The sequence below is a fragment of the Egretta garzetta genome, unplaced genomic scaffold, assembly GCF_000687185.1.
Source record: "Egretta garzetta isolate BGI_Z169 unplaced genomic scaffold, ASM68718v1 scaffold416, whole genome shotgun sequence".
Classification (NCBI taxonomy): domain Eukaryota; kingdom Metazoa; phylum Chordata; class Aves; order Pelecaniformes; family Ardeidae; genus Egretta; species Egretta garzetta.
Window position 1 is genome coordinate 1,201,016 of NW_009260072.1, and position 26,831 is coordinate 1,227,846.

The following is a 26,831-nucleotide window of genomic DNA, read 5'->3' on the forward strand; positions in this document are numbered from 1 at the left end:
TTCCTGAAGATGAGTAACTAGACAACCATACACAGTAGCTTTTACACAGGTATATGTATTTGCCTGGTTTTTATTTCTGCAGTTTTCATTAAAAGATTGAAGGACAGATAGATCATTGCAGGGATTAACCAAAGCCTCACAGAAACATGTAAAAAGAGTATTTTCCCTTTCACAATACTTTCATAGCACATCTGCTCAAACGCTCATACAGCCATACAGACAAGGAGACCTCAGCCTGGGATAAAAAAGACATCTGAACCTCATGGAAAGCAAACAAACAAGATCAAGTTTCTTCAAGAGAAAAACGGTAAAAGGTCTCCATTTCCTTGTCGATAAAATGCCTGTGAGGTTTTTAATTAAAAAATGTGTATAAACTGTGAGGACAAAGTACCTCTGGGTGCTGTATTGTTATTAATAAATAATGAGATTGCAAATGAAGGGCAAGAAAGTAAACGTAGCTGTTAGATTGCTAGTTACTCTTCCCACTACATTAAAAACATTCACCATTTCTGATTCTCTACACCACAATACATATATCATTTAATAGATGACACTTCTTAATTTATACCTTTGTTTTAGAAGTTTTCTTAGTGGTCCACTCTGGAAGAACTTTTCTGTTTTCCACAGTTTCTTCAGTATGCTCTAATGAGGCAGAGATCACAGAACTTGGTTCTTGTTCACTTTGCTTTGCAAGGTTAATTATTCCTGAATTGAGAGAGACATTATTTAAATCGTAGGTCTCATCAGCACCTTCAGGACAGTGTTTCAATTATAATTCAGTAAACACTGGGGGCAAGTCATGATACTTTCATTATGTCAAATAATATCCTACTACTCGAAGGAACAACTTACTGGAAATATTCTAACAACTACAGTGGCAGAATTTGATCCAAAGCCTTTTCCAGTTAACAAGAGAAGAGGAAGGCATGGATTTAAATCCCTCTATTAGTTTTAAAATATATGCTCTTTCAAATAAGAAACAACATTCAATAACTACTTGTAGGTATTGTAAGATCTGCTTTGCTATTTTATGTTCTCAGAGAGAGAACAGTCTTTTAACATAAATATAATTAGAATTACCTTTCTAGCAGAAATTCTCAATCAGATAGCCTTTTTATTTCCTATATTTGCACTATGCAAAATCGGAACATCAAAGAAGACAGATGGTGCATATGAAATAAAATGATAATTGTAGTTTGGATGAGAAAGTGAGGGAGAGAAGAATCGAATGAAAATACTCTAGTAAAGAATGAGTTGACCCCACCATCTGATGTATACTACTTTTTTTTAACATCTCTTCATGACAATTTAATTAAGATACAAACCTTACAAGGTTGGTGCAGTGAATATTAGCATTAAGATCAGAACAATCTTACTGCTACTGACTTCTTATGAAGCAATTCAATGCTTGCAGTTTCTGTTCAATTTGTTATAATGACAGTGTTTAATCATGGACTCTACTCTATAGCACACTGCTGAATTGAGGTCACACATGTGGTTATTCAAGCATGTAGCATATAATCTATAACTAAGATTTCTCTCCTGAATCTTTCTTAGCTATACCATTAATTAACAGTACATTTATTTTAAAAATACTAACTATTAAAATATCTTTTATTTAGCTTTGATTTGAAATGAGCAGGGGAGTCTGCAATGAAGCATACAATGTGTGTTTACAGTCTATTATACCATTACAATACTGCACTGGGAATATTGCTAAATCAACTAAGTTCTAAGATGTTTAATTAGAAATCTTCTGTTATGCGTCTTATAAACACATAAAAGAGGCTTCTTTCCTCCTAGGCTCAATATACATCAGCTCATTAGCAGAACATATATTTGATGGCGTTAAACTAAGGTTAAACTTTATATTTAACCTTACATGTTAATTACATGGAATCTGTCTTATAGAGAGAGTGATACAGATTTATGCAAGTTAAACACTCACAACTTTTATAGGAGCAATAAATACTTAAGCCAACAAAGTGCTAACAACCATACCCCAATAATACATGACATTGCATTTGGTCAAGGTAAGACAATTCTCCATTAAACCGATTACTTTTACTTCATTTTGTACCATATCTAACACGCAGACTATGAAAAATTCCCTGTTATAAATGCTATAAGTAATGATTTCTATTGACATAGAATCATAGAATCATTAAGGTTGGAAAAGATCTCCAAGACCATCAAGTCCAACTGTCAACCCAACACTAACATGCCTACTAAACGATGTCCCGAAGTGCCATGACTACATGTTTTTTGAACACCTCCAGGGATGGTGATTCCACCAATGCTCTGGGCAGCCTGTTCCAATGCTTAACCACTCCTTCAGTAAGTAAATTTTTCCTAATATCCAATCAAAACCTCCCCTGACACAACTTGAGGTCATTTCCCCTCGTCTCATCGCTTGTTACTTGGGAGAAGAGATTGACCCCCACCTGGCTCCCCTCCCCTTTCAGGCAGTTGTAGGGAGCGATAAGGTCTCCCCTCAGCCTCCTCATCTCCAAGCTAAACGCCCCAGGTCCCTCAGCCACTCCCCATCAGCCTTAGGCTCCATACCCCTCACCAGCTTTGTTGCCCTTCTCTGGACACGCTCCAGCCCCTCAGTGTCCTTCCTGGAGTGAGAGGCCCAAAACTGAACCCAGTATTTGAGGTGCAGCCTCACCAGTGCTGAGTACAGGGGCATGAAAACTGCTCCTGCTGGCCGCACTATTCCTGATAAAAGCCAGGATATACCTATTAATAACTCAAAACCCTTCAAAAATGTATATAAATGGTCAGTGTGCATTAATAAAAAATTGTACAGAGTTCAATGGAAGTATTTATTAATACAAAGTTATTTGTTGGTGCTTTGCTGGATTGCTAGTCCTTTTATTCCTTTTCAGCTTTTGTCTTATAGTTTAAACACACATGTAACTGGGAGGTGAAAGTAAGGTATTTTATGTTCATATATAGAAAGATATTTGTCTAATGTAATAACATTATGAGAGTCTTGTTTGAGGTCAAGGCCACATATTTCTTGGGGCAGAATTTACACATTGAGACCAAATGAGTCTTTAGACCAAATCTGGTTTCAAAAGCAAGTCTTTATAAATATATTTTTTCTATCTATCACAACACGGCTAAGCTTTGTACTTCACTACAAAGTCTGATGCTGAATATTGCTGAACATCTGCATTCTTATTCAAGTCAAGTTTCAAGGCTGGCATATGTTTTTTCTTCAAGTACTGTTTCTTGAGAAAAGGATTTAAGTACTTAACACATTTTGCTTCCTCAGATAAGCATTATGTGTAACAAAATTTCCATAGAGCTCAGGTCACAAACTTGTTAACCTTATGCATTCAGAAAAAGAATATCTTCTGCACTGTATTTAACATTTCTGTTATCAATTGTCATTATTATAGGACTTCTGCTAATCAAAACAGACATCAGGGCAGAAATAATGCGATTTTCAGTGTAATTGACATTTTACCTGAGGAAGCTGGTTTTGGAAGGCGACTTTGAAAAGGTCGTATACCTTTGGCAGTCATGGCCGGATCAGACGTTGAGTGACTAATTATGCTTTCCACAGACTCCTGGCTCTTAGCTGTTGAAGGCACTTCTCGCTCAAGAGTTTTGGCTTTTACTGAAGGAGCTGAAAGAAGAACTTGTTCAGACGGTGCAAGGACTTCTGTTTCCAAGGTTGGTTCTTGCTTAGAAATGTGTCGTCCTGTAGATCGGTTCCCTGAGTCGTGGAGGGGGAAGGTTCCAATTCCGCTGTCCAGTGTCCTCATCTGGCAGCAAGACTCTAAGATACAGGAAAATTGTGTGACGGGGTGGAGCTAGAGGTGTTGCTGGTATTTAAAGACAGTGAAAGGGTCTACGGGAAAAAAGGGTATCTTCAAGGGAAGGTTTCAAGGAAAGAAAAACATTTTGCATTTTGTGAGTATGCTGTTACTGGTCATTTGTATGCTTTTGACACAATACATCTAACTAAATACAATGAAATACCATTTTGAGGTGTAATTAAACTAACAGATGCCAAAACATTGAAACTGGTCTGCTTCAGAGTTACGACGTGATAATGACTAAGAAGGCCATGTCCTAGAAAGTGATCACATCTGGAATTTTTGAATTATTTAGTTTGAAGGCCCAGAGCAAATCTGGAGAGTACCAACGTGAGGGACTGAGTAGTGTAATTTATTTCTTCCTACATAAACGCATACTCCACAGAAGCTTGGCCTCTCCATACCTCTGCTTTCTTCACTGTTTCTCTTACAAGAAGGTGCTAATCAAAATGTATCATTTATTCTTAGACAAAATTAAGATCTACAGAATTTCCTAGAGGTAGTCATCTCTCAGAGCGTCCCGAAAAACTTGGATAGCAACAGCCATGCTTTTGTTTACCTTGTTACACTCTGGTTCTGCACATCCCATTTTGGGTAAGTGTACACTTGCCAACACCATGCCAGACAGGGATACCTTAAGTACTTGGTTGGGAAGCAGTAAGGTCACACGCAGACCTCCAGCTAATTCATCCTAGTGGAAAGCTGCTCTACTCACCGTGGAATAGAGAAAGATGCAAGTGTAGCTACCTGCACGTTGCTATTCTAGCAGCTAGGATGCAACAGCAGCACCCTGCCCTGACATTTTCTATCAATTTCCAGAGACTTGCCTTTTGTTTGTATAATCAGCAAACGATATCAAAGGGACTATGACAGCAAGGTCCTTCTGAGAGGTATAACCACCAAGGAGGGAACTTCAGCACTGATGGCTGGAAAACGAGCACACTTTAGGTTAAACGCCTGGAAACATCTCTTGGCAGTGAGATCTTCGGTCTGTGGCTGACAATCCCAAAGGAAGTAGAGGAATTTCCTTTGCTTTGAACAATTTAAGGCTACACTGGATAAAAATATACTGCAGTGAACAATTGTTCTCCAGCAGGAGATGCAGAATATGACCCAATATATCTTCTCTATCTCTATTTTCTATGTTCCTGCGTATTGATTTTTTTTATGATATGCCCATTTGTTATTTAAGACTGTTGTAGTTAGCAGTCCTCCGTCAAGTAATTTTCACGATTTTTTCCTCTGCAGTGTTTCTAATACTCTCAGAAATTCAGAAATATTTCTCCTCTACGGGCTTTGCCTGTTTGTTTTTCAAATAAGAATATTAACATGGTCATTTTCTGTTAATATCTTAATCTCAATGGGCCTTATTTGACAGCAAGTAAGAAATTACTTTACTTACAATTAAATTAAATGTCTATTTATGTTTCCTGGTTCTTGTCAGAAGAGGAGCAGTCTATATTTACATGGTCCTCATTACCTTATCCTTGTCAGACAGAATCAAAGAAAGACTGGAAGTCACGCTGAGCACAATAACCTCACGGGGCCGAGCTGAGCTGCAACAGCAGAATGAACTCCACACTAGCTTTCCAAAGGGCACCAAGTGACTCTTGATTTCTTTCACACAATTACTGCATCCCAATTAATTCTTTAAAGTAAAAGGAGATAAGGTGTGGAAGCCACAGCTACCTGGCAACTGGTTTTGAGCTAATGTGCCATAATGACTTTAGAAGTTGCTGAAGATTATCCAGGTGAAAAAGAGGAAAATTGTATTTGCTTCTGTTGTGTCAAAGGGAGGTATCCCAGCCACTGAACCCTCTTGCTGTAGTTATCCTTCCCCTTTTTGTTTTGTTTTTGAATAGTAAAATACCTAGCTAAAAGTGGGTGAACTGTTCCTCTCAGCATATATCAGAGTGCAGAAAAGTAAGTTGAAATGCTATGAGTTCTTGCCATTTACTCTGTAGATCATCAAGCTTAAACAGTGTTAGCTCATGGGCAGGCAATGCTTCAACTAATGACTATCAGTAACAGAGTTAACACATAAAGGGAAATACAAAATAAGAAGGGACTTCTGTTAGTTTCCTCTTGACCAGAAGGAAGACATTTGTGCAACACTGGTTATGTTGGAGAGGCAGAGCTCTTCAGCAGAGGCATGGAGTAAACTGGAAGCACCACAGAAAAGAACATCCTGAAAACAAAAATCTGAAGATCTCCCCTCTACTGTCCATACAGTTAATGCTGGACCTGATTTTGCAACCCAGTTCCACAGGGACTCAATGATTTTGTAGCACTGTTTCCTTTTTGAGCACTCTCTAAGATACTAAAAAGACAGTCCTTCCTAATTATTACAAGGCAATTAAGTAGACTCGAAATGTATACCAAACAGCAAAGCTAAGTCTTCTGCTCAGGGTGAACTGGAAGATGAACGCTATTTTATCCTCTAAGGTTACATTTCTTAAAATGACATAAGGATTTATCTTGCCCGCTGTTACCCTGTGTACATCTAGGAATGCACTATGAAAGCAGTGGCATAAAATCAAGAGGAATGAATACCGAGGGCCATACTTTCAAGAAAATACAGTCTCCTGCTGTTCCCAAAATAATTGGGAGAGTGATGGAGGAGCACACCAGAAGTGTCACATTTAATTAGAAGGAAAAATAGTTTTAATCAATTATAGTCTTTCTTCATAGAGACTTTATCCATGATAAAGGAAATACACCATGTGGAAAACATTTTTAAAACAGCTCACTAATTTTTTATTCTGAACAACTACAAAAGGATATGGCTTTCAAAGCGCTCAAAGCTCAGCAGCTCCCATTGAGACACTTAAAGACAGATTTTTGAAAAATCCTGTGACTCAACTATGCTGAGAAATCCTCAAAAACCTAGTCCTAAATCCACAGAGGACACCCTAAAAATGTTCACGGATGTTAATTCGTCAGTAATAAAAGTAACTAGTTCACCCCTAAAGCTATATTATACAAATAAAACAGTATCTCCGAGAACAATTTGTATTTCTGAATGAATATACATTATTTTGTATTATTTTTAAACTTCTATGAATCAATTGCAAAAGCAGAAAATACATTCTACATCTCAGTGACAGCTTTCAAACCGAACAGTTCATGGCCCATCTGATTTCATCGGCTGCACTGACACTTTGAACGGCTGTTGTCAGTGAGAGCTGCACAAGACTAGATAACGAAAATATGTAAAAGTTAAATCTCTGATGCTGCGACGGTACTACTCAAAAGATGAAAGATGATTCTGCAAAACATTAAAGTCTGAAAAGAGTTATATATGAGCTTAATTGGTTTTGCTTGTGAATTTTTCCTGGCATACAAGCCAAATTCCTTGTCTGACTCTGTTTTGTTGTGCCTCTTTCCCCGCCAGGGAATAAAGGAGCTCATGCAGTGGTATTAGGTTTTATAGTGGACACAGATAGACTCACCATCTGCCATCTCACTGAACAACCAGACTAGAATCAAAAGTCTGAAATATTGAAATAGCCCGTTCCATCCCTCCCATCACGTGGATTTGAGTCTGGGCAGAAAACAAAGTCCTTGGAAGTCCTATTGTAGAGGAATATTTCTCAAAACTGAAAACAGTAATAAGGAAGGATTTAGGGAAATTTCTTGGAAATCAAGAAACTCCTGACTGCAGGGGAATCTTTCGATGATGGGGGTGTTGTAAGAGCTTTGTGGTCAATCTGACGAAGACCTTTAACATTGAGAAGTTTCTCAGCCACTAAGCAAAAGGAATTAACACTGCATAGAACATTTTCTGAAAGTTTGCTGAACTCCCTACTCCTCAATAATTTTCAGGTTTAGTATTTTCACAGGCAAGATGATCATGCAGTTCATCTCCTATATCAGCTGGACACCATGGTAATTTGTAGTGGGACAGACTTTGGCATATTCCAATACTGGTGCTTTACCAGAATTTTCTGGTATCAGTAGACCACCAAGACCTCTTCAACATGGAGTCAGCACCCAAATTAGATGGTATAAAAAGGATCTTTGAAAATTGTGCACCATTTTGAGGGTATGGACAAGAAGAGAATAAAAAAGGGACATACACTCAGGCTGGTAGGTATCAGGGATTCTAAAAATGAGATCATCACTGGGGAAAATTACAATAGCAGCTCCTTCTGTGGGATTTTTACAACTTCCTCTGAAATGCAAAAATTAAAGAGCTAGAAGTAAACAGCCCACTGACAAGAACTGACAACCTGGAATTCATTGAAGTCTTTTAGGGCATTCTCCTGAGCATGGATCATTTAAAAATGCATCTTAAATACCAGCAACAGATCATTAAACCTAATTATTTTTCAACTTTTTTTATTTCTTCTGAAACATTTGCCACAAAGATAGCACAAACACACCACCTCTAGCTCAGAAACTACCTGTGGTACAAATCATGGAGACTGGGAGAGAATACCCAGGGAAGCTGACTGCTGATGTTGCTTTTGCGTTCCTTCAGAGGCACTGCTATCGGTCACTCTGAGAGTGAGAGCAGCTCTCAGTCTGACCTGGTACCATGCTGGTTTATGTTGTTATATAGCACCTTTCTGTGTTACTCTTTTTATACAACGCATGTGAAAGGAAAATCAATTTGGGGGAAAAAATAAAAGAAAACATATAACAGCTACTGTGAAGGGAATTGCTTCCAGCACAACACAAGAAGCGTGGGTCCAGCTTCCCTCAGGCTAAGTTCTACACTGATGGTTGCAAAATAGGGTATTACTCAAAATAAGCAATGGAGCAAAATCTGTCCCACTTTTAGATTAGGTACCTATTAGTCTTTCTAATGTTGAACTTCTGTAAACCTATGTGGAGTCCTAGCATATATCCAAGAGATTTCACGAATTTCATACAATAGAAGACGTAAGGTGAAGAAATAGCTTTTAGACACAGTTTCTGTATACATTTCTTCAATAACGTGAAAAGATACTTTTACTAAGGTAAATATAATGCCACATGTTATTGTAAACGAACATTTAATTGAGTAACTGGAGAGTGTTTCAAAATGTTTCCTCAGGTAAAGTAAAAATTCACATTCTAATAAAGTCTTTTTATGTTGTATCTTAAAAAGTGTTTCACAGATGCTTACTCTATTCACAAATTACATACCAGTCTTTCTTTACATAGGCACTGTTATATTTTTAAGAAGTCTATATATTCACCCATGGTTATCTTGATCATCTAGTTAAAACAATATGGAGTTTTATTACGATGCTTAAATCATCCACAAAAGTCTTTACGGAAACCAGAAGACACAAAGTTTTACCCACAGAGCTAAAATAATAAGGCATCAATTAGCAATTCTATTAAGCAGGTATATTGTCTTATGTGCATACATAATGTCATTCAAAATGGACAGGCACTTCACCCACTTTGAATTAAACGTAGTAAGAGGAGATGTTTCTGGAGGTGGGCATGCGGGGAAGGACTTACAGGGCCTGAGAGGAAATAATTCTAGGGCCTAACGTGTTGTAAGTACAGTTTTGCCTCTCTACCAACTTGTGCCACGACTGACAGAAGGCAGCCGCTGCTTGAGGGGGTCAGGATTTCCAGAAGCAGCTTGATAACCTCGGCTGTTCCCCATCAGGTAGAACCATGATGTTACTAATGACACGTACTGATGGATACCGGATGCAGTTCCTGCAAACCAACATTACCTCTACTTCAAATGGCTGACACAACCTAACAGTTTCTATTTGGAGGTGGCAAAGTTACAGAAGCATGCATGCTACTTAACGTTGATAGCCAATCTATCTTAACATTAAAAATAAAGAGCAACAAAGAGGACATCTGTTATTTTAGGTCAAAAATATCACAGGTAGTTCTGCTTAAACCAGGCTTCCCATGTATAATGCTAGTAGCACAGGGATGCATTTTCTTTCAAAGAAGCATCTCACCTCATGAAAAATGTGGAATTCTCCCCTGTGCTCACCACTACAGCTGGTTTGAGATCTTCCTCACATAAATTTTCATGTTTTGGCCTACAAAACTGCACATGATTGACACACATTTCAGCTGAAACCTTTGAGTAACCACCAGAATTTTCCACAGAAAGCAGACATTTTCAGGAAAAAAAGTATCAGTCAAAAATAGCTCTGTATCAAGAACAGTTTCACTGGGAAATTTCCAGCAAGCTGTTTTCAGAAGTACAGACTCACTTAAGCCTTGAAAGAAGGTTTCGAGAAATATGTAACATTGAATGGGCTTTCTGCAAGGAGTACCTAGGACACTGAAAATGAAACGGCATAATTCCCATCAGTTACAGAATACACAAATTCTAACAAGTTACCTTTCTTTGCATTAGAAAGTTCAAGACTTTCTACTAAGCTGACACAGGGAACCAGAGAACGTGTAGTTGTTTTCCTCTGAAACATAAAGGGAGTGTAGTTTTTCTAGTCTTTTGAAACATGCCAAGTTATTAATATTTTTCTTTTTTTCAGAGTAATATTTCAAATGTAAATAGGTCTCTGCAAAATTGCTTTATCAGTTAATAAACATCTTTAAGCTACATGTGGCATTGGCAGGAAGAACTTAAACTACAGATGGCAAAACAGATCTCTTTATTTGCACATCCTTCTCTTCATCTGCAATGCTAAAGCAACCACAAAAAAAAAGAATGTATTTCTGCCAAATCAATGTCAATTTTAAGCAGATTATTCCTTCTGGGTTTACACCATAATTTGATCCAATTAGTGAAAGATGAATGCATTATTGTTTTCTATCTACATCTGAAGTATAACCAGTATGCAAAACTGAAAAACCCTGAAGGCTATCCTAGGTAAAACTAGAAAACACGCAAGTTTTCACAGCCCTGGTACTCCCATGGGTACCGCCTTGGTGAAATGGAATTATTTCTAATGGAAACTAAGGAAGAGTAAATGGGAGGGGGACTGTGCAGTGTATTTTCAAATGGTAGATCTACAAGTGAACTTTGTTCATGGCTACTTGAATCTGGGATTGCAATTTATGTGTATTTATAATAACAATAATAAACACACTAAATACAGACTTTACCGACTTATTCAGTGTTCTTTCTATTGCTTCTTCCTAGTCAAGCTTTTTTTTTTTTCAAACCCCACCAACTTCAATATGTCATTTGTCCAATACTTTGACAGCTGTCTTCACAGTTTTCCATGACCACAATCCCGTCTTTGAAATATATTTTCTGAGTTGAAACAGATAATTGCTGCTTCATTTTAATTTCAGTCCCACCTTAATATACAATTCTACTAGTCAGTTAAAAGATTAGTTTTAATTATTAGTGAGTACTAATCTTGAACTCCAATTTAGCAGTTATCTATGGATTTTCTTTTTTTTTTTTCAGTAAGTGCCTCCCATTGCCCTCCAGGCATTTAGATCCCTTCCTTGCATGCTTGGAAAGAATGGTGGCTAGCTACTTGGAACAGGGTTGTTACAGAGAACAAAACTTTAAATTAGTTGGGGAAAAAACTTGGATAATTCTTGGAATTTTCTACTCCACATCTCTCAGTGTCTATTAAATACAAAGGTCTATATGCAGCTTCCAGCTGGGGAAGTCCCAGAATTGATGACATTGGAATGATCTCTCTGTTTTATGTTGTTAGATTTTCTTTCTAAAAATCTACTCACTGTTCTCAAGAGACAGGATATTTGAAATAGATACAATTTTAGTCCTACTAGGAAAGAAATACCGAGACTTACAATTCATGTGAAGAGCAACTTCAGGCTCTGTGTAAAAGGTAATTAAATGCAGTCCAGCTGCAGCCTGGCTGTCGGTGAGGCCAGGCTAGAAACGCTTTGGGGAGCTACCCCTCTTCTCTTTTGGCTGTATGTCTCCCTTTGGTTTTACCTCTGCACAGATTTGCAACTATCTTTAAGAAATCCTTATAGATGAGTAACAGCTGAGAAGAAAGAGAAGTCCTCACATCTGATGCAAGGTGTGATCCAAGGTAAACAAGAGGTCTGACACAATGCAGAAATGTGGCTTTTCCAGGCTTTTTCACTGAGAAAGAATAGCCCTCTGTTTCCCTTAGTATCCTGAAATGCAAAGCTGGGAGATGACAACTGGATACTGTCTAAGGAACGTCTTACCAGGCAGTGCTCAGTCAAGGCATGGACGGATGCTTCCCTTCACTTGCTGTTCTCTAACAGGAAAGATCTATCCTGGCTCTCAGAAACTGTAGCTGAGTAGCAAAGCCCAAGAAAAGAGGGTTTATTATTTACCCAGGTGCTAGCTAAGGGCTGCCTCAGCCACACCTTTTTCATGTAACCACAGGCCTATCTCCTTCTCTCTTTATGCCTCAGTTCTTCATAGTAAAACAGAGCTAATCACACCTCCCTGTTACACAGTGATATTATGAGGATAAAGAATCTAGGAGTTTGGCAACCAGTATATAACCAACCTGCAATCACTTGAATGAATAATGCTTGTGTAGAAATACCTTTACACTAGCTTTTTTGAAGGCTGTTCAGGAATCAATCACCAGCTGCAAAATACTCACCAGAAGCATTAAGGTTGTTACTTTTGCTAGTATATTTAGAAGTAGCTGGTTTAACTGTGTTTTGGGAATAACTGCATGAGAGTGCGGTTACAAAAGAGAAGGGGTCACACATAGCATCTCAGACAGACGGGCTGCACGCAGTGCCCAAGGGAGCATTTGCCGCTGGTATTTGGCTGTTCCATTGAAGGTTTCTGTTCACTGACTAGTGTGTTTGAAGCATTTAAGGATAACGGGATGGAACCCCTGATTTACCTCCTCATAAGCAGCTCTTATAAATTGGAGTTTGGTTTCACTCACATTGAGATACTTTGATTTTCTTCTCCCAGCAGATAGGAGTAGTGACAGTGCTTTAAGCATAAATGCTGTCTCTGGTAAAAACAGACAAATCTGTACGTGCATAGGAAGGTCTGGGTTTTGCAAATGCACAGGAGAACATACTGTATTTATTTTAGTAACATCACTGCTTTTTGTTTATTAGCACAAAAAAAGACTGAAATTAAAGACACATGAATATTAAATGAAGCTTTAAATAATTTATTTTTAGTTCTGCCCTGCAGATGGCTTTACTTAAGGGTACTACTAATAAACTGCTACAAATATACATGCACACCTGAAACAGACTGATTTTATTTCTTAATTAATGAGGTGAAAACTCATTAACAGAGTGAGCACAGAGAGCTTTGAGTAACATTTAGGTGAACTATCATCCTTCCATTTCAGTACTCAACTTCAGCTCCTCCAAACCAGCTGAATCATTCTGAAACTAACTGCATGCAAGCAGGAGTTGGTAAGACACTGTCATGATTTAAAGCCAGAAGAATAAGTAGAGATTTCTTTCAGGAAGTCTATTTTTGGCAAAAAAAAAAAAAAAAAAAGTATGCCATGTTACATGGTGTTTCAAAAACACCGTTAGAAGACCATTTTGAAACAACTGGACCTCCTTGCATGTTAAAGATAGGAAGTAGGGAAATTATCCACTGTATTTGTTGATTATTTTTTTTTCTCTTCCTCACAGTGGATTTTCAGAACACTGAGAAATTTGCAAGTTCACCTAGTATTAAAAGTAATGCACTAATTGTATAGGTATTATTTCTCTATTATAGTGAGGTTTTTTTGAAGAGCCTGTTTTTCTATGATATGTTACGATGGCTAATTGCATAATCAAATGCCAACAGTTCAGGTCTCTGACTGAAGACATGAATCAAAGCTCCTCAAACTCAATTAAAAATGGCAAAGACAACAACAAAATTAGGAATAGGCATCCTATTCTCATAATTTGGTAAGGCATATGCCAATACAGCTCAAATATAATTGATAATTCAGGTAAAAATGTATTTTTCATAAAAATTATACGAGATGTCATTGTAGAAAAGGAGCACAAAGTCCATGTGAGCATGGTTGAAACAAATGCTTAAAATAATTCAACACATACTCATTCAAAAGGCTTTTCAGTTTGCTCTGTTGTACTTCAGGTATATGAATTAGAGTTAATAGGGAATGCATGACTGAAGCTCTGCACATATATTTACAGATGGTCCTAGCCAGAAACAAAAAAAATGTAAAGTAGAAAAGTTTCAAATAGAGGGACTGATACTGTCACAGAGAATACTGGCATGTACTATCCTGTAGTAAGTATGATAATCAGGCACAGTCCTGATCTGAGTGACAAAACCAAGTATAGATTGGGCCAGACTCTAAAGCAGTGTAAATCAACATAACAGCATTAACTTCAGAGTTGAAGAACCCAGCCATCCTGTTTAATTGACATTTTAAGCCTGAATGAGACCAGCAGATTCTCAGCATCTTGAATAATAATTAGACTGTATCCTATACATAATATAAGGAACCACGCTTCCTCTTCTTCTAGTGATAAAATTTGGTTTTTCTGGGTGAATAAATGTAATGACAAAGAAGGAAATGAACAGCAAATCATTGTAGCTAATAAGGAAGTGTTGATCCAAAGTATTAATTCTTTCAACAGGAGGAAGACAAGCTAGACAGTAGGCTGCAGCAGTGCTGCAGAAGAATTGGCAATTAGACAAGTGCTATGTGTACTATCTTTTAAAGTACAAAGAAATTATTTGTCTTTGCCAGACTGTGAAGAAGGTAAGCTGACATAAATTAGAAGACACTAATGGACGTTAGTTTCTTATTATTCACATTGACAAGGTTGTCCATCATCTTCAAGAGACATAAGTAACAATTAGAAAAAGACACAGAAAGTTTCACTCTATTATCATAGACTCCTTCAGACCATCATTTCAAAATGAATCCCTGCAGAAACACCCAAATGCCAAACAAGAGTCAAGAACACAGTACAGCAGACACTATTCATGCCATTTTTAGCTGCCCAAACCCACATAATGCTGTTCCTCTCACAGCTCTCTCCATTCTGCAGAGTAGCCTGTTCACCTTCTCATTCGTACAAAAACCACGCACTAATAAAATTGCATTGAAAAGGTGCAGAGCAACTCAGTAGAAGGAGAGGATATTTAACGAGCCTTATGCACCAGTGTGAGTTGTTTCTGATGAGCAAGTTCTGGGATGGTAAATGAGGCATTGCAGAATGCTGCTCCACACCAGCTCAACAGCATGACCACACCAAATCTTCAGTAACATGAACACCGCAGCATGAGAACACAGGACTGCTAATGTTGCGTAAAGCTCCCCCAAAGAAACGGTCATGGACATATTTAGAACACTACCCTTGATATTCAAAACTCAGCTGATAGAGTCCCTGAGCAAACTTCCAACCTATGTGCTTCTAGGGGTATGTTTCTACACACAAGACCATCAGTTGTTCTTGCAATGCCTACTGGTTATTAAACAAGATTTCCCCTCAGTGATGCCTCATTTTAGCTACTTTGGTTCAGAAAAGTAAGTAAACCACAGACACAGGTCATTTCAGTGGTGTTGAATGATCAGAAAATTAAGATTTTGAAGTACAGAAGGGGAAGAACAGTGCTTGATAATTGCATTAAAATGTAAATGCTTTGGGGATATTAGATGAAGGCATGAAATGGCATAAACTTTGAGGAACTGACAGAGGCATTTAGGTGAGTGAAGTACAAATGTAACTGCTTTTTACTCAGCCAGGCTCAGTTCTGTTTGTGTATTTTCATACATGCCTCCTGTCTGAAGTATCCTGAGGACATGATAGATAAGGAGGTTGTGAGAGTCTCTCCCATACCCTCCAGGCCCCTTATGGCACTAGGTTTTGAGGATTTGGGGGGTTTATTTTTTTGATGAACAAGTTTGGATCCTGATGTTGCTAGAGGCAAGCAGCTTATTTTAGTATTTATTCATTAATCATTGTTTTAGCAGTTGGGAACCTAGTCCTTTGGATTGACATCCAAGCTGGTTAGATTTGGCAAGTGAGGATGGTGTTAAGTTGCCTGCTACACTGAAGTCCCATTTCAAAGCTCCAGCCCAGGAAGCGCACTTACTAAAGCAACACAGTCAACACCCACAGATTTAACACCTACCTCTCAGCTTCCACATGCACACAGGGCTTTAGAAAATGTCTTTGTTACTGATGTACAAATAAATGCATGCATACTTGTACCATTGCTCATGTATAGGGGGTTCATGAAAAATCTAATACCTTATCCCAACTTGTATCAAAAAAATATTTTTGAGCATGCAGGTTCAAAATAGGAACAGGCCCAGGTTAGAAACAGATTTGGTGATAACTGGTTTTGTTTGATAGCTTTTACAGACAGCAACCTCACATGTAGGGACTTCTAGGTATTCCTCAGCTTTTCTGGGTGGTGATGGGGAAGATAAAACAAACATTTTTCCTTTATCTGATCATGTGTAAATGAATGATTCAACTGCTATATCAGTGATAAGATGATTGCTAAATGGTTCTTCTCAACTTCTATCAATGGCCTGATGAAAGGATTAACAGTGACAGTGATAAGTTGTTTTCTCAGGCATTGAGACTTCATGACAACAGAGGATTTCTTTTGCGGTCAAAAGACATTTTACCAGTTGAATATTGTTCTTCATTAAATGCATTAGAGGCGTCCAAGGATTTGCTTGACATTTAAGCAACTTCTGGATTATCCTTCTGCCTCTCCACAGTGATGTAGATCACCTCTCCTTACTGAATGCACAGGCTGTAACGCAGATCAATTTGTTCACCATCTTCCCTCTGTCACTTATTCTGTTACATTTATTTCAGTAATTCATTACAGACCTCACCTAATCTGTCTCCAGGTTCTGAGCGTTCTTTAATGTAAATGTGTTTGCTCAAATATGTCAGGCTTAATGGACATGTTTTAGGATGATGCATGTCAGACTTAATGTATTTACCACATTAACCAGGCTTGTATCCTTCACATCTATTTCCATTCCCTGAGAACGAGAAAACATGAATTCAATAGCTGTTTACTCAGTACTCCAGTAAAAACACCCAAAGTTTTAGTAGTTTACATAATGGTGGATAAACAAAGTCTTTTGTTTTGGCAGAAGAGGGTGTCCAGTATTTTTTCTTTTCTAACTGGAAGCTTATTAAATGAGCAGATGAACTGCTATTGTTTCCATCAAGCTTTGGAATAGACAATTGGATAACTTATAATTACGCATTATGTGTATGTACATTAAATGGCTCATTTGGAAATTAAATTTGAAACATACTTTTTCAGTTCCGGTGTTCATCAGATCTAGATTTCAGAAAGAAACCAAGAGAAAAATGGCAGATAATGCTGGAGCACGATCTGTTGATTAGAAATGGTATCGGTATGGAAACAAAAACACAGGCTCTATATCGTGGTCTAGATTTGTGGGGAGTCAGATAATGAGCAACACTGGGGCACCAAACAAGAAGTAAAGAGTGACCACCAGTTTTAAATTATGCAGGTGAACAAACATGAGGGGAAAGGTGAGAAAAGAGTATCTTGGCAGTAAATGGGTATATTGGTGGGAAAATCATACAGAAGAACCATAAAGAAAAAAGGGGTCAGAGTCAAACAAATTTACCTGGGGTACTAGAAAGAATGCAGGTCCTTCTCCTCATAGAAAAGTCTGCTTATGAAGTGTGGTTTTTTATTATCATATATATAGTTTCACAATATGGCTACTGGGTGCTGAATAACAGTATCAGAATACACAGATAAGGCTATCATCTTTAGTATTTTGATACCAAAATACAAATAATTATAATGCTGACATTTCAAGTCAAACCCACTTACATCTACAACACGTTATATGTCCTACATTTGCTATCAGTACATCTGTAAAATTGCTATCAAGTTGCTAGCAACTTCCTATAAAACTTGCTGAAAATGTAGTTTGATCACTTTGCTGCATATAAAGCTTAAAGGGGTGGACTTTAAAACACAGCACAACTCAACATATAAAATAGCAACACCACTTGCTTTCTGGAACATTAGGCATTGAAGGGATTCAACCAAATGTTCTCTAAAGACGACGAATCTCCAGAAAGTTGCTTAAAAGACAGACCTTCCTTTTTCTGACCAGACTTCCTTTAAATTATACTGCAAAACCCTTCTACAAGGTTGTTCTTGGAAAGTAGAAAAAATGATGATAAAGCCTGCTATAAGGCAGATGATTATCAAGAACTTTAATGGAATTGAGCACTGGGCTACAGCAGAGCTACAAAAGAATCCCTTGACCTCAGTGCGTGTTTTTGTTCTAGCACAAAGCAGCAAAGTCTACAATGCACTTTTAATGTTGCTTTGGTAGTGTGGAGGCCCAACCCTCTATCTAGCTAGAGACTTTTCAAAATCCTTTTAAGGATCTGCAGGCGTTTTCTCTGTATTATAGAAATGCCAGTGTCTACAAGGTTCCCATTTAATGTTGGATGAATCAATTTTGAGCAACTGACCTGGACCTCTAATGAGAACTTGACAAAAATTAGACCTAAGTCTTTCTTCAGAGTTTCAAAAATTCTAACTATATTTATCTTCAGAATCTTTGCCTGACTCTGAATTTCACCTGAAATACTCCAAACAAACAACAGGGGTGAATGCCACAGTCAGATAATTTCTTTCCAAGAACTGTGAATCTTTCTACTGTGGATTCTAACCCCAGCCTGCCTCAGGGAATTAACTCCCCATAGAACTTCAGGAGGCTGTATCTTGTGCTTCCAGTGGAGCCGACAGTACCAACAACACCCAGTTATGTTTTGGATTGCTACTACCAATTCTGGCATTATCAAGTATTTGCTCCCTAGAGTACCCACAGTGCTGAAGCAAAGTGCAGGTCTATTCAGATTTTTTTTATTTATTTTATTTTTACCAGTGATGTAATTCTGAGGACAAAACCTGCCTGCAGTGATGTCCCTGATGTCAAAGCTCAACAGGCTTTTATTAAAGAATGAATCTGGCCTTTTAGTTCAATCAGTGACATATTAAAGATAACATTTGAAAGCAAAAACTTTCCAGTTCAGTGAAGTAATTCCTTTAGATTAACTGCCCATGCTTTCATGTACTCCCTGAACTTCAGTGCTTTAGACCAGAAGTGCTTGTTTCATTCATTTAGAAATTGCTAAGGATAGAATGACCACTGGAAAAACACTATGGTGAATAAACATATTTACACATAGAGATATCTGTGATAAAAAAAAAGAATCCTCTTTCTTTGTATTGAAACCTGAGTATAAATTTAAGAGTAGACTTGAAACCTTCTCAGACACCTCTCAACAACGTATTTAGGCTGGTGAATATACGCTGAGGTTGTGTTTTGTGTGAAGCTTGAGTATATAATTAACAAAAAGCATATTCAATGTTAACTCATTTCTCTAGTGAATTTGTCACCCATCTGGGGTGACAAAAAGAAAAGGGAACTGTACCCAGAGAAATGATTATCATGCAGCTTTCAAACATGGGGTTCAGTAAATCACCAAAGAGTTGATGTCTGAGAAAATGGCACACTCAGTCTTTCCTCCTTCAGCCTCAGCATAGGTTTATATCAACACTGAAGGATGGTATGATTAATTATGACTAGCTTTCCTCTTCATTACATATATATATATTCCTAAAAGGAAAACAAGGTCAGGAACCTTTTAATTTGTGTAGGGACCTGTATAGCCAAAAATACTTTTGCTCCTTCAAGGTGCCCATATTTTAGCCATAACAGATGAATATTATAATCAAGTCTTTGGTATGACTGTTACCATATACCGTAGTATTCTCATGTGAAGTTGTCTGCAAGAGTGAATTCTTCAGTAATTAGCATTTGTTTGCTTGTGCAATGGATTTTTGGCTTTTCCCTTAAAGCTGTTTCTTTATCAATGAAAACTCTTAATACATTATAATTAAGACAACCACACTTTTCCAGGAGTGACTGCTAATTTGAAACAGTACTTGAAATATGAAACATTAAACTTTCTCACAAATGCTTTTTTCTTCTCAAGATGCCCAATTATTAACTTCTCTATGTAAAAGTGTAATTCTAACTATCTCGTGATTTTTTTGGCCATGGTGACAATGGGGAAATTTAAGACAAACGCTTACACTTCTACTCCCTTGGAGGAAACAGAATTATTTTTCTTTGTAAAATGAAGGCTTTTTAATGTTTATATGGAAGCAATACTGTCAGGAGCTTGACACATCATCTTTACATTCAATAAAATAACTTTATTTATAGGAATATTTGGAGACCCCGCTGTACCTGTCTGAGCTGGGGATTCTCTCACGACACAAAGGAAAATCAACTTTTTTGTCATGTCCTTCCTCTTATTAGGTACTTTAGCATTTCCTACTTCATCACTCTTTCAAAACCCATCTACTTTATTGCAAAGGGCTTGAGAAAGGAGCTCTGAAGATGACTGGACTGGAAAGTGATACTTGTGAATTCTCAGGTCTCCTGTCTGTGGGAAGTGGGAGCACAGGTAGCATCTGTGCTGCCAGGGCTGCATTTGACATCGTCACTGACAGTACAGCAAAAGCATCCAGGGTATAGCATACTTTTGTTTTAAAAAATTTAAGAATGTTTTAAATATATGTCTAAGTGCAGTATAGCACAGTATAAATGACTGCTTCATATAGAAATGATCACGTGTTCCTGAGATACAGGTATACTAGAAGGGAAATTTTATATTACCGTGCATTCCTATATTCTTTCAATTTAGCAAATCCAAGGAGTCAGCAAAATACTATAATTTGTTTAGATCAACAACTTACAATAAATTAAAAACCTAGCAACTGGCATTTACACATTTTTTGTTGAACACACCCAAGAGTATCTCATTATTAGAAAGTGATGAACCAGCATTGTCTTACATGATACCAACCTTGAAGACTGTTCAGTTATATGTATCTTGTTTATTAGCGAACTGGGCAGAAGGTATTTTACAGTGACAACTACAGCAGCACGTTTTTTCCTATTATTTCTTTACCATAGTAAAGAACGTCTTCCCTGCTTAATCATAGCTTTTCTACATCTCCTATACATTCAGCTCTGGTTTTTAACAGTTCAGATCACAACGAGTAGAATAAACTCATTAATGTACAGCTACAAAAACACAGTGAACTTTGTTTTTTTTAAAACAGATGCTTATGATGGTGAAGAATGCAGTAAGAAATGAATTTACAGGCCACTGAAATTTTCGAGATTTCTAAGATGTTCCTGTTCTAGCAGAACCCCCAATACTGTGAAACTGTTCCATGGAAACAACAGACCAAAAGTCTCCACCAGGACATGAACTGCTCAGGGGACAGAGCAACTGCCCTCTTTGATCAGACTAAGTACCTGGCTCACCTGGTGCTTGATGGCAGTGAGGCACAGCATTTACAGAGCCATCCTTCCTGTATTATTCCCTTCTGCTTCTGACAAGCAGAAGCTCAGGAGCTGATAAAGAAAGCTGAATTTGGCGCTCTCACATCTCAGGTAATTCTCAATACCAACAAGTTCGTTACAATCTTCACAAGTATAGTTTTAACTAAAAATCGCAAGCTGATGTGGGGAATGTTCCAAATGAAAGTTTCTGAAAGCTGCATAAAGTTTCAGTCTTGAAAAAAATCAGTATCTGTCTATGAAAACCTTTGTATCAGAAAAATGCCAGAACCTCTATCAAGGAATTTGATAAAAGAATCTGAGCAAGACCTAGGAAAGCTTGCTATCCACAAAGAGCAATGTGGACATACAGCAGCAAAAATACCAACATAAGATGAAACATAGCCTGATAAGAGTGGTATAAAACACAGCAAGAAACTGATTTAGTAGTATTCAGGAAGTGCAGTTAGATCCATGCTTCTAATTTCCCAGGCTAATGTTAACAAATTTGCTTAGACTTCTATTATTTTTACTGTGCCAGTACTACCTATTGCACATAATGTCTCCCATCATCAGAGAGCTTCCTGACATTAACAACTAGATCCTCAGAGCAAACTCCTTGATTTATTCTAGATGGTTGACAGGGCAGAACAGAGGTAGCTAGCACCCTGTGTTGAGCCTTTAAGAGATGGCATTGTCTAGGGAAAAGAAGATGGGTTTGTAATTGGTATAATTCAGATGATGGAAAGGTCTTTGTATGAGCTATAGCAATTTCCCAAGAGCAGCACTCACTGCCTAGCATCTCCATAGCACTACATACTGTGGAGTTGTATAGATCTGGGCCACAGACCTACCTGTCACTTTATCCATGTCATCAGATCTGAAAAAGGTGAAGGAAAAGGTCTTTGCGAAAAAGGACTTTGGTGCAGAGGAGGGCTGGACCCACAGTGATGGCTCTCCCAGCTAACTCAGGGCCTCATGAGCCCAAGGCACAACGGAGGTCTGACTTTGGGGAATGCCAACCAACCTGCTCCATAACCACTATGTCCTGTCAGGGACTCAGAGTTGGTGCCTGTGGGAGGAGCATCATATTAACCCCCTCAAAAGCCACCTGCATGACCCAATAACAAAATAGTATATAAAAATATATAACAATTAGGTCTCAGCCACAAACAGCAATTACACTGATGAACACCAAGAAAGCACTGGAATATTTTCAGAAAAAAGCTCTGCAAATAGCTGATTTTACTTGTTCAGTGTCTGGGTTAAAAAATTAAGCCCAAATATTTCACACCAATTCGAAGTAAAAATTCTGAAAATTACGGGGTGGAGGAAAAATAATTATTTCAGACTGAAGAAAAATAATCCTGAGCAATCTTAAGTGAGTTATTCTCTTTTGGGCAACTTCTAGTAACAGAAAGTGAGTCCTTTATTCACAGAGTGAGGAACATGTATTTCTCTTATCAGGGCTAATGCCTACCCACTCACAGAATATCCTCAGAGTCTTACACAGCATTGTTTGAAGTTCTTGTTATTTAGTTGCTGTAAAGGAGCCAAGTTATGGCTGGGTTCTTAGAGAGGGAACAGTTTAGGGATCTTTTCTGCAAGTAAGACAGCCAGAGTAAATTTGGCTGAATTCAGGACTGGAAAGGATGTACAAGTCAATAAAGCATGCAAACATTTTCCGACTACCCCAAATAGAAATGTGTTTTGACATGATACCTCTGTTCAGCCCCACTTGCTGGGTTGACAGTATTAGTGAAATGGAAGAGCTTCTGGCTAGCAAAAGCACTTACAGTGAATCAGATTTTAACTATTGCTGCAGTCTCCATCTGCAAGGGGAACTTGCTAAAGGAGAATCTTTTCTTGTTCAGTCAGTTCCTTATATTGGTGACACACTGCTCTAATACAGTTCCCAAACAGACTCCTATTTTGTCCTCCATCGCCTATCAGATAGTTTAACATGTACTGTGGTTAAAAATTAGTACATGCCAATCAAGAAGCAGGGCAGATGGTGTTACCCTCCTGAAAAGTGTGGAGCAAAGGCAACTTTATTTTCAATAACAGCTTTAAGGTCTTCTGAACAGACACCTGGTTTGCTACTCCTTCTGGTTTAGTTTAGCACAGTAATTATTCTGCTATTCAGAATTTTATTCTGAGTTTTACTAATTCAAGGCCAGATGACAGAGTTACAGTATATCAGTATTATTCCCACTGAAAGTATCATGCACAACAACCCTCGAGTTAAGCCACTATATGTAACCTATTAGTTTGGAGGCTGAAATGGTCTTTCATAGTCAGATTCCAAAGCCCTTCTTGTCAAGCATTGCAGTGATCCACAGTTGGTAATGGTATGTACTCATCTTTCATATGGTTGGTGAAATCTGGCTATTCAGGAACAGAGCTAAATGAATGCTAAAGCTGACATTAGGTGGGCAAACAAATAAAGTAATGAGAATTAAATATGTTTTTTTCCAAGAACTGAGACAGCAAAAAAATCCAGTGTAAAATATAATTTTGTACCTATCACATGACTCTGACATGTAGTCCTTGTCATGGTGTCCTCCTCTTCTTCTTGCAGGTTTTCTGTCACTACTTTAGCCTGTACATAGTACAACAACAAAAGTGAAGAACATCTGTGACTCTGTTTATGTTGCTTCACGATAACTACAGAATATCTTTTCGTAAATAAACCAGAGTAAAGTTACAGGGCAGCTAGGAGTGGATATAAGTATATAGCCTGTCTCATTCTATGAACAACATCTGAGGGTAGCAACTTTAACTTCATTCGAAGTCAGAATATGCAGCAGTCAAAAAATACTCTTGGAAGATGCAATTCCTCAAAAGAAAAAGTCTTTTTCTGCATTTAAAAAAAAAAAAAAAAGAATTATGCTCAGGTCTCCTGACCTCTTATCTGTTTCTCTCTAGAAATACCATGTTTCAGAATCTATGCTAAAAAAAATGTGAACTTAACATGTGATGTGGTGGTATCTCTCTAGTTCAGTTTGCAAACACTGACCTTTGGCATTTTTGTTTATACCTCTGTTTAAAATCATTTATTAGCTAAACAGAGAGAAAACCTTCATTTAAGAATGCAGTGCACACCAAGACCCTGCATGTGTTATTCAATTATGTGTTATTAAAATGCCCTAGATAGTCTGTTTTTCAGATGAAGGCATATTTTTGCTCTGTTGTTCTGCACTCCTGTTTCCCAAGTGTATATATAATCTGAGTATCTTCCTAGTGAAAACCCCCTCCATTACATGCCATCAGAGGCCATAATTCAGATCCAGGGACATATTTTTCTGCCGTGCTATATAAATCAAACAGGAATGAAGATACTTTCAGGGTTATGACAGGAGGAAAGCCAGCACTGCAGAAAAAATTACTTTCAATATCTCAGAGATCTTAAATTATTTGTTAATCACTCTCTGCTGTTTTAAACCACTTACAGCACATTCACAATAACATTAAATATGTTCTGTAATCTAAACCAGGGGAATTTATCATCATTTGCATGACATATCTTTGATCATAGTATATATTCTGCTTGTCTGGCTTACAGAAGTAGCCCCGTTGACCTCTTGTGACTAGCCTCAGTAAAACATGAAAGACTTTCTCTCTATATTTATAAAAGTGCATTTTTAATCTCTTAATCCCAGAGATTTGATTCCATCTTTTTTCTCCTGAAATGAGGCTCTTCAGGCTATGGAAAATGAAGAGGAGAGTATGTGACCATTTGGCATTGAATTACGGGCAGAACAATTTCTCACATTTGCAGACTGCATGGTGGTCTGTGGCTTGCTGCTGATGTGACATTTCACAGTATTAGGATAGATCTCTGAGTACTCCCCAAACACGCAGACTGCAGAGAGTGTGGTACAAAACTCATGGTGTCTTGATTTTGGTGCCACACTTCCACCTCACAAAGTAAAGCCCATGGCTTTTCTAAATTACACTGGGCTGTAATAAAATCACAAAGATGAAATGAAGCAGTGCAGCACAAAAATGATTGTATCTCACCTTAAGCTCCAGCCAAGGACATGAAAAAGTATTGGAGAATGTGGAATATCCTTGGTGTGGGCTAAAGGATTATGTATTTCTGTTGGCTGGCCTTTAGAGCAAAGTGCTTTTTTGATGAACACTAACGGGAAGCATATCCCTCTGAAGGTGAATGCACAAGGCCGCCATTGGAGGAACATTGCTTTTTCCATAAATTCAGTGGCAGTCAAGCAATAACGTTCTTTGCATGAACAGAAATCAGAGGTAATTGGTGCATATGTTATGGCATAATAGTGCCTCAAGTCTTTACCTGGCACATCATAAGAGAAGAGATTTAATCATCAAAAATTAAATAGGCTTTAAAGGAAAAAACTTTCTAGAAAATGAATGTTAAAAATTGTTATGGCCAGGATTTAAAGAAGCAGTATATATATGATATGCAGTTTTGAAATACAGCAGCTTCCGCACTGAAGCCGTATGACTGAATGCACTTTGCATTGTTCAAAAAAGAAAAGAAATCTTCTTAGTTTAGGGCTTTTCAAAAGCTTTATGCTGTTTTCTCCAAAAGCATTCATTTTGTCTTTTAACAAGTAAAAAAATGCACAACAGGCCATTCTACCGCATGCGACTGTTTTCAGTCACAGCTATCTCCCAGTCCTTTGCAATCTGCTTCAAAGCAAGCAGACACCAAAGAGTAACTGGAAATGGTAGCAATAAGATGCATGAACTTTGAATGTAAAGACTTTCCATTGTTTCCCTGTAGAAGTTTAGAGGACGAGGAAATACCACATACTGTGGAATCTTAAGGTATATCTCTTTCATAAGTTAGCATTAAGAACTGTAAACCCAGTTTTAATCTCATTACTCTAGATGTCCTCAGTCTTTTGGCACTAGATATTTCTTTCAGGAATTAAGTGCCACAAAAAACACAGTATGAAATTCACAAAGATGAGTTCAAAAACAATACAAAAAATACTTTGATTCCCAGCAAACAAAAGAGTGTGTGGACAGGTAATGCCTCTTCCCCATGACTAACATGTCCTTAAAAACGAAATAGTATAATTATAATTTCTCCATTATTTATGTATATTAAGGCCAATCTTTGTAGTTCCCTGATAAAATTAAGTGTGTTTCTTGAAGATATATGTAAAGTCCTAAATGACTATTATTGCTGCATTTAGAAAGACTTCACAAAATGATCGACAAAAAGCACAGCAAATTACTGAAGCATTAGAAAATAGTAAGTTAGAAGAAATTGTAGAAGTAATGTGTAGAGCTTTTTGTACTTCTGTACAGTGAAGATATACCGTAAGCTGTCAGGACCATATTAAATGGGGCATAGTTAAACTGAGTGGCTCTGATAAGGAGCTCTGCTTTGCTATCAAAGTTCTAGATCAGTTGGATTGAATTTCCTGCATATTGCACATTTCCAGACTTCCATTCTCTCTCTTTCCTTTCAGTGACACTACAAGGACAGCCTTAGATATGCTTATAATTTGTGGTTTTATAATGCAGGAGACATCTGCATTTTCAAAGAAGAGATGATACCACAGGAGTCAGGAGGAAAAAGTTTTCTAACACATTCATTCTGCATATGTTCCCTGTAAGTTTTAAAAAATGACCTTGCAGATGTTCTTAGGAAAGACATCTGCGTTAAAGTAAAAAAAACAAAACAAAACATTTGCTGAAGTTGAAACCATGTGTGGGATACTTTAACCTTAAGCATCCTAAACGTCAGTACTAAGCTAAG

At 37.7% G+C, this 26,831-nt stretch overlaps 1 protein-coding gene across 1 annotated transcript in view; it reads right to left on the minus strand.

Annotated features, from left to right (window-relative positions):
• Positions 1-26,831, minus strand: part of NCKAP5 (NCK associated protein 5) — a gene marked incomplete at its 5' end in the record, with an annotated part of 153,782 nt that overhangs the window by 35,568 nt on the left and 91,383 nt on the right. The window contains 3 exons of the mRNA XM_035896719.1: positions 569-705; positions 3,479-3,793; positions 23,603-23,681. Coding sequence (XP_035752612.1) covers positions 569-705; positions 3,479-3,793; positions 23,603-23,681 — 531 coding nt within the window. The remainder of the gene's footprint in view (positions 1-568; positions 706-3,478; positions 3,794-23,602; positions 23,682-26,831) is intronic.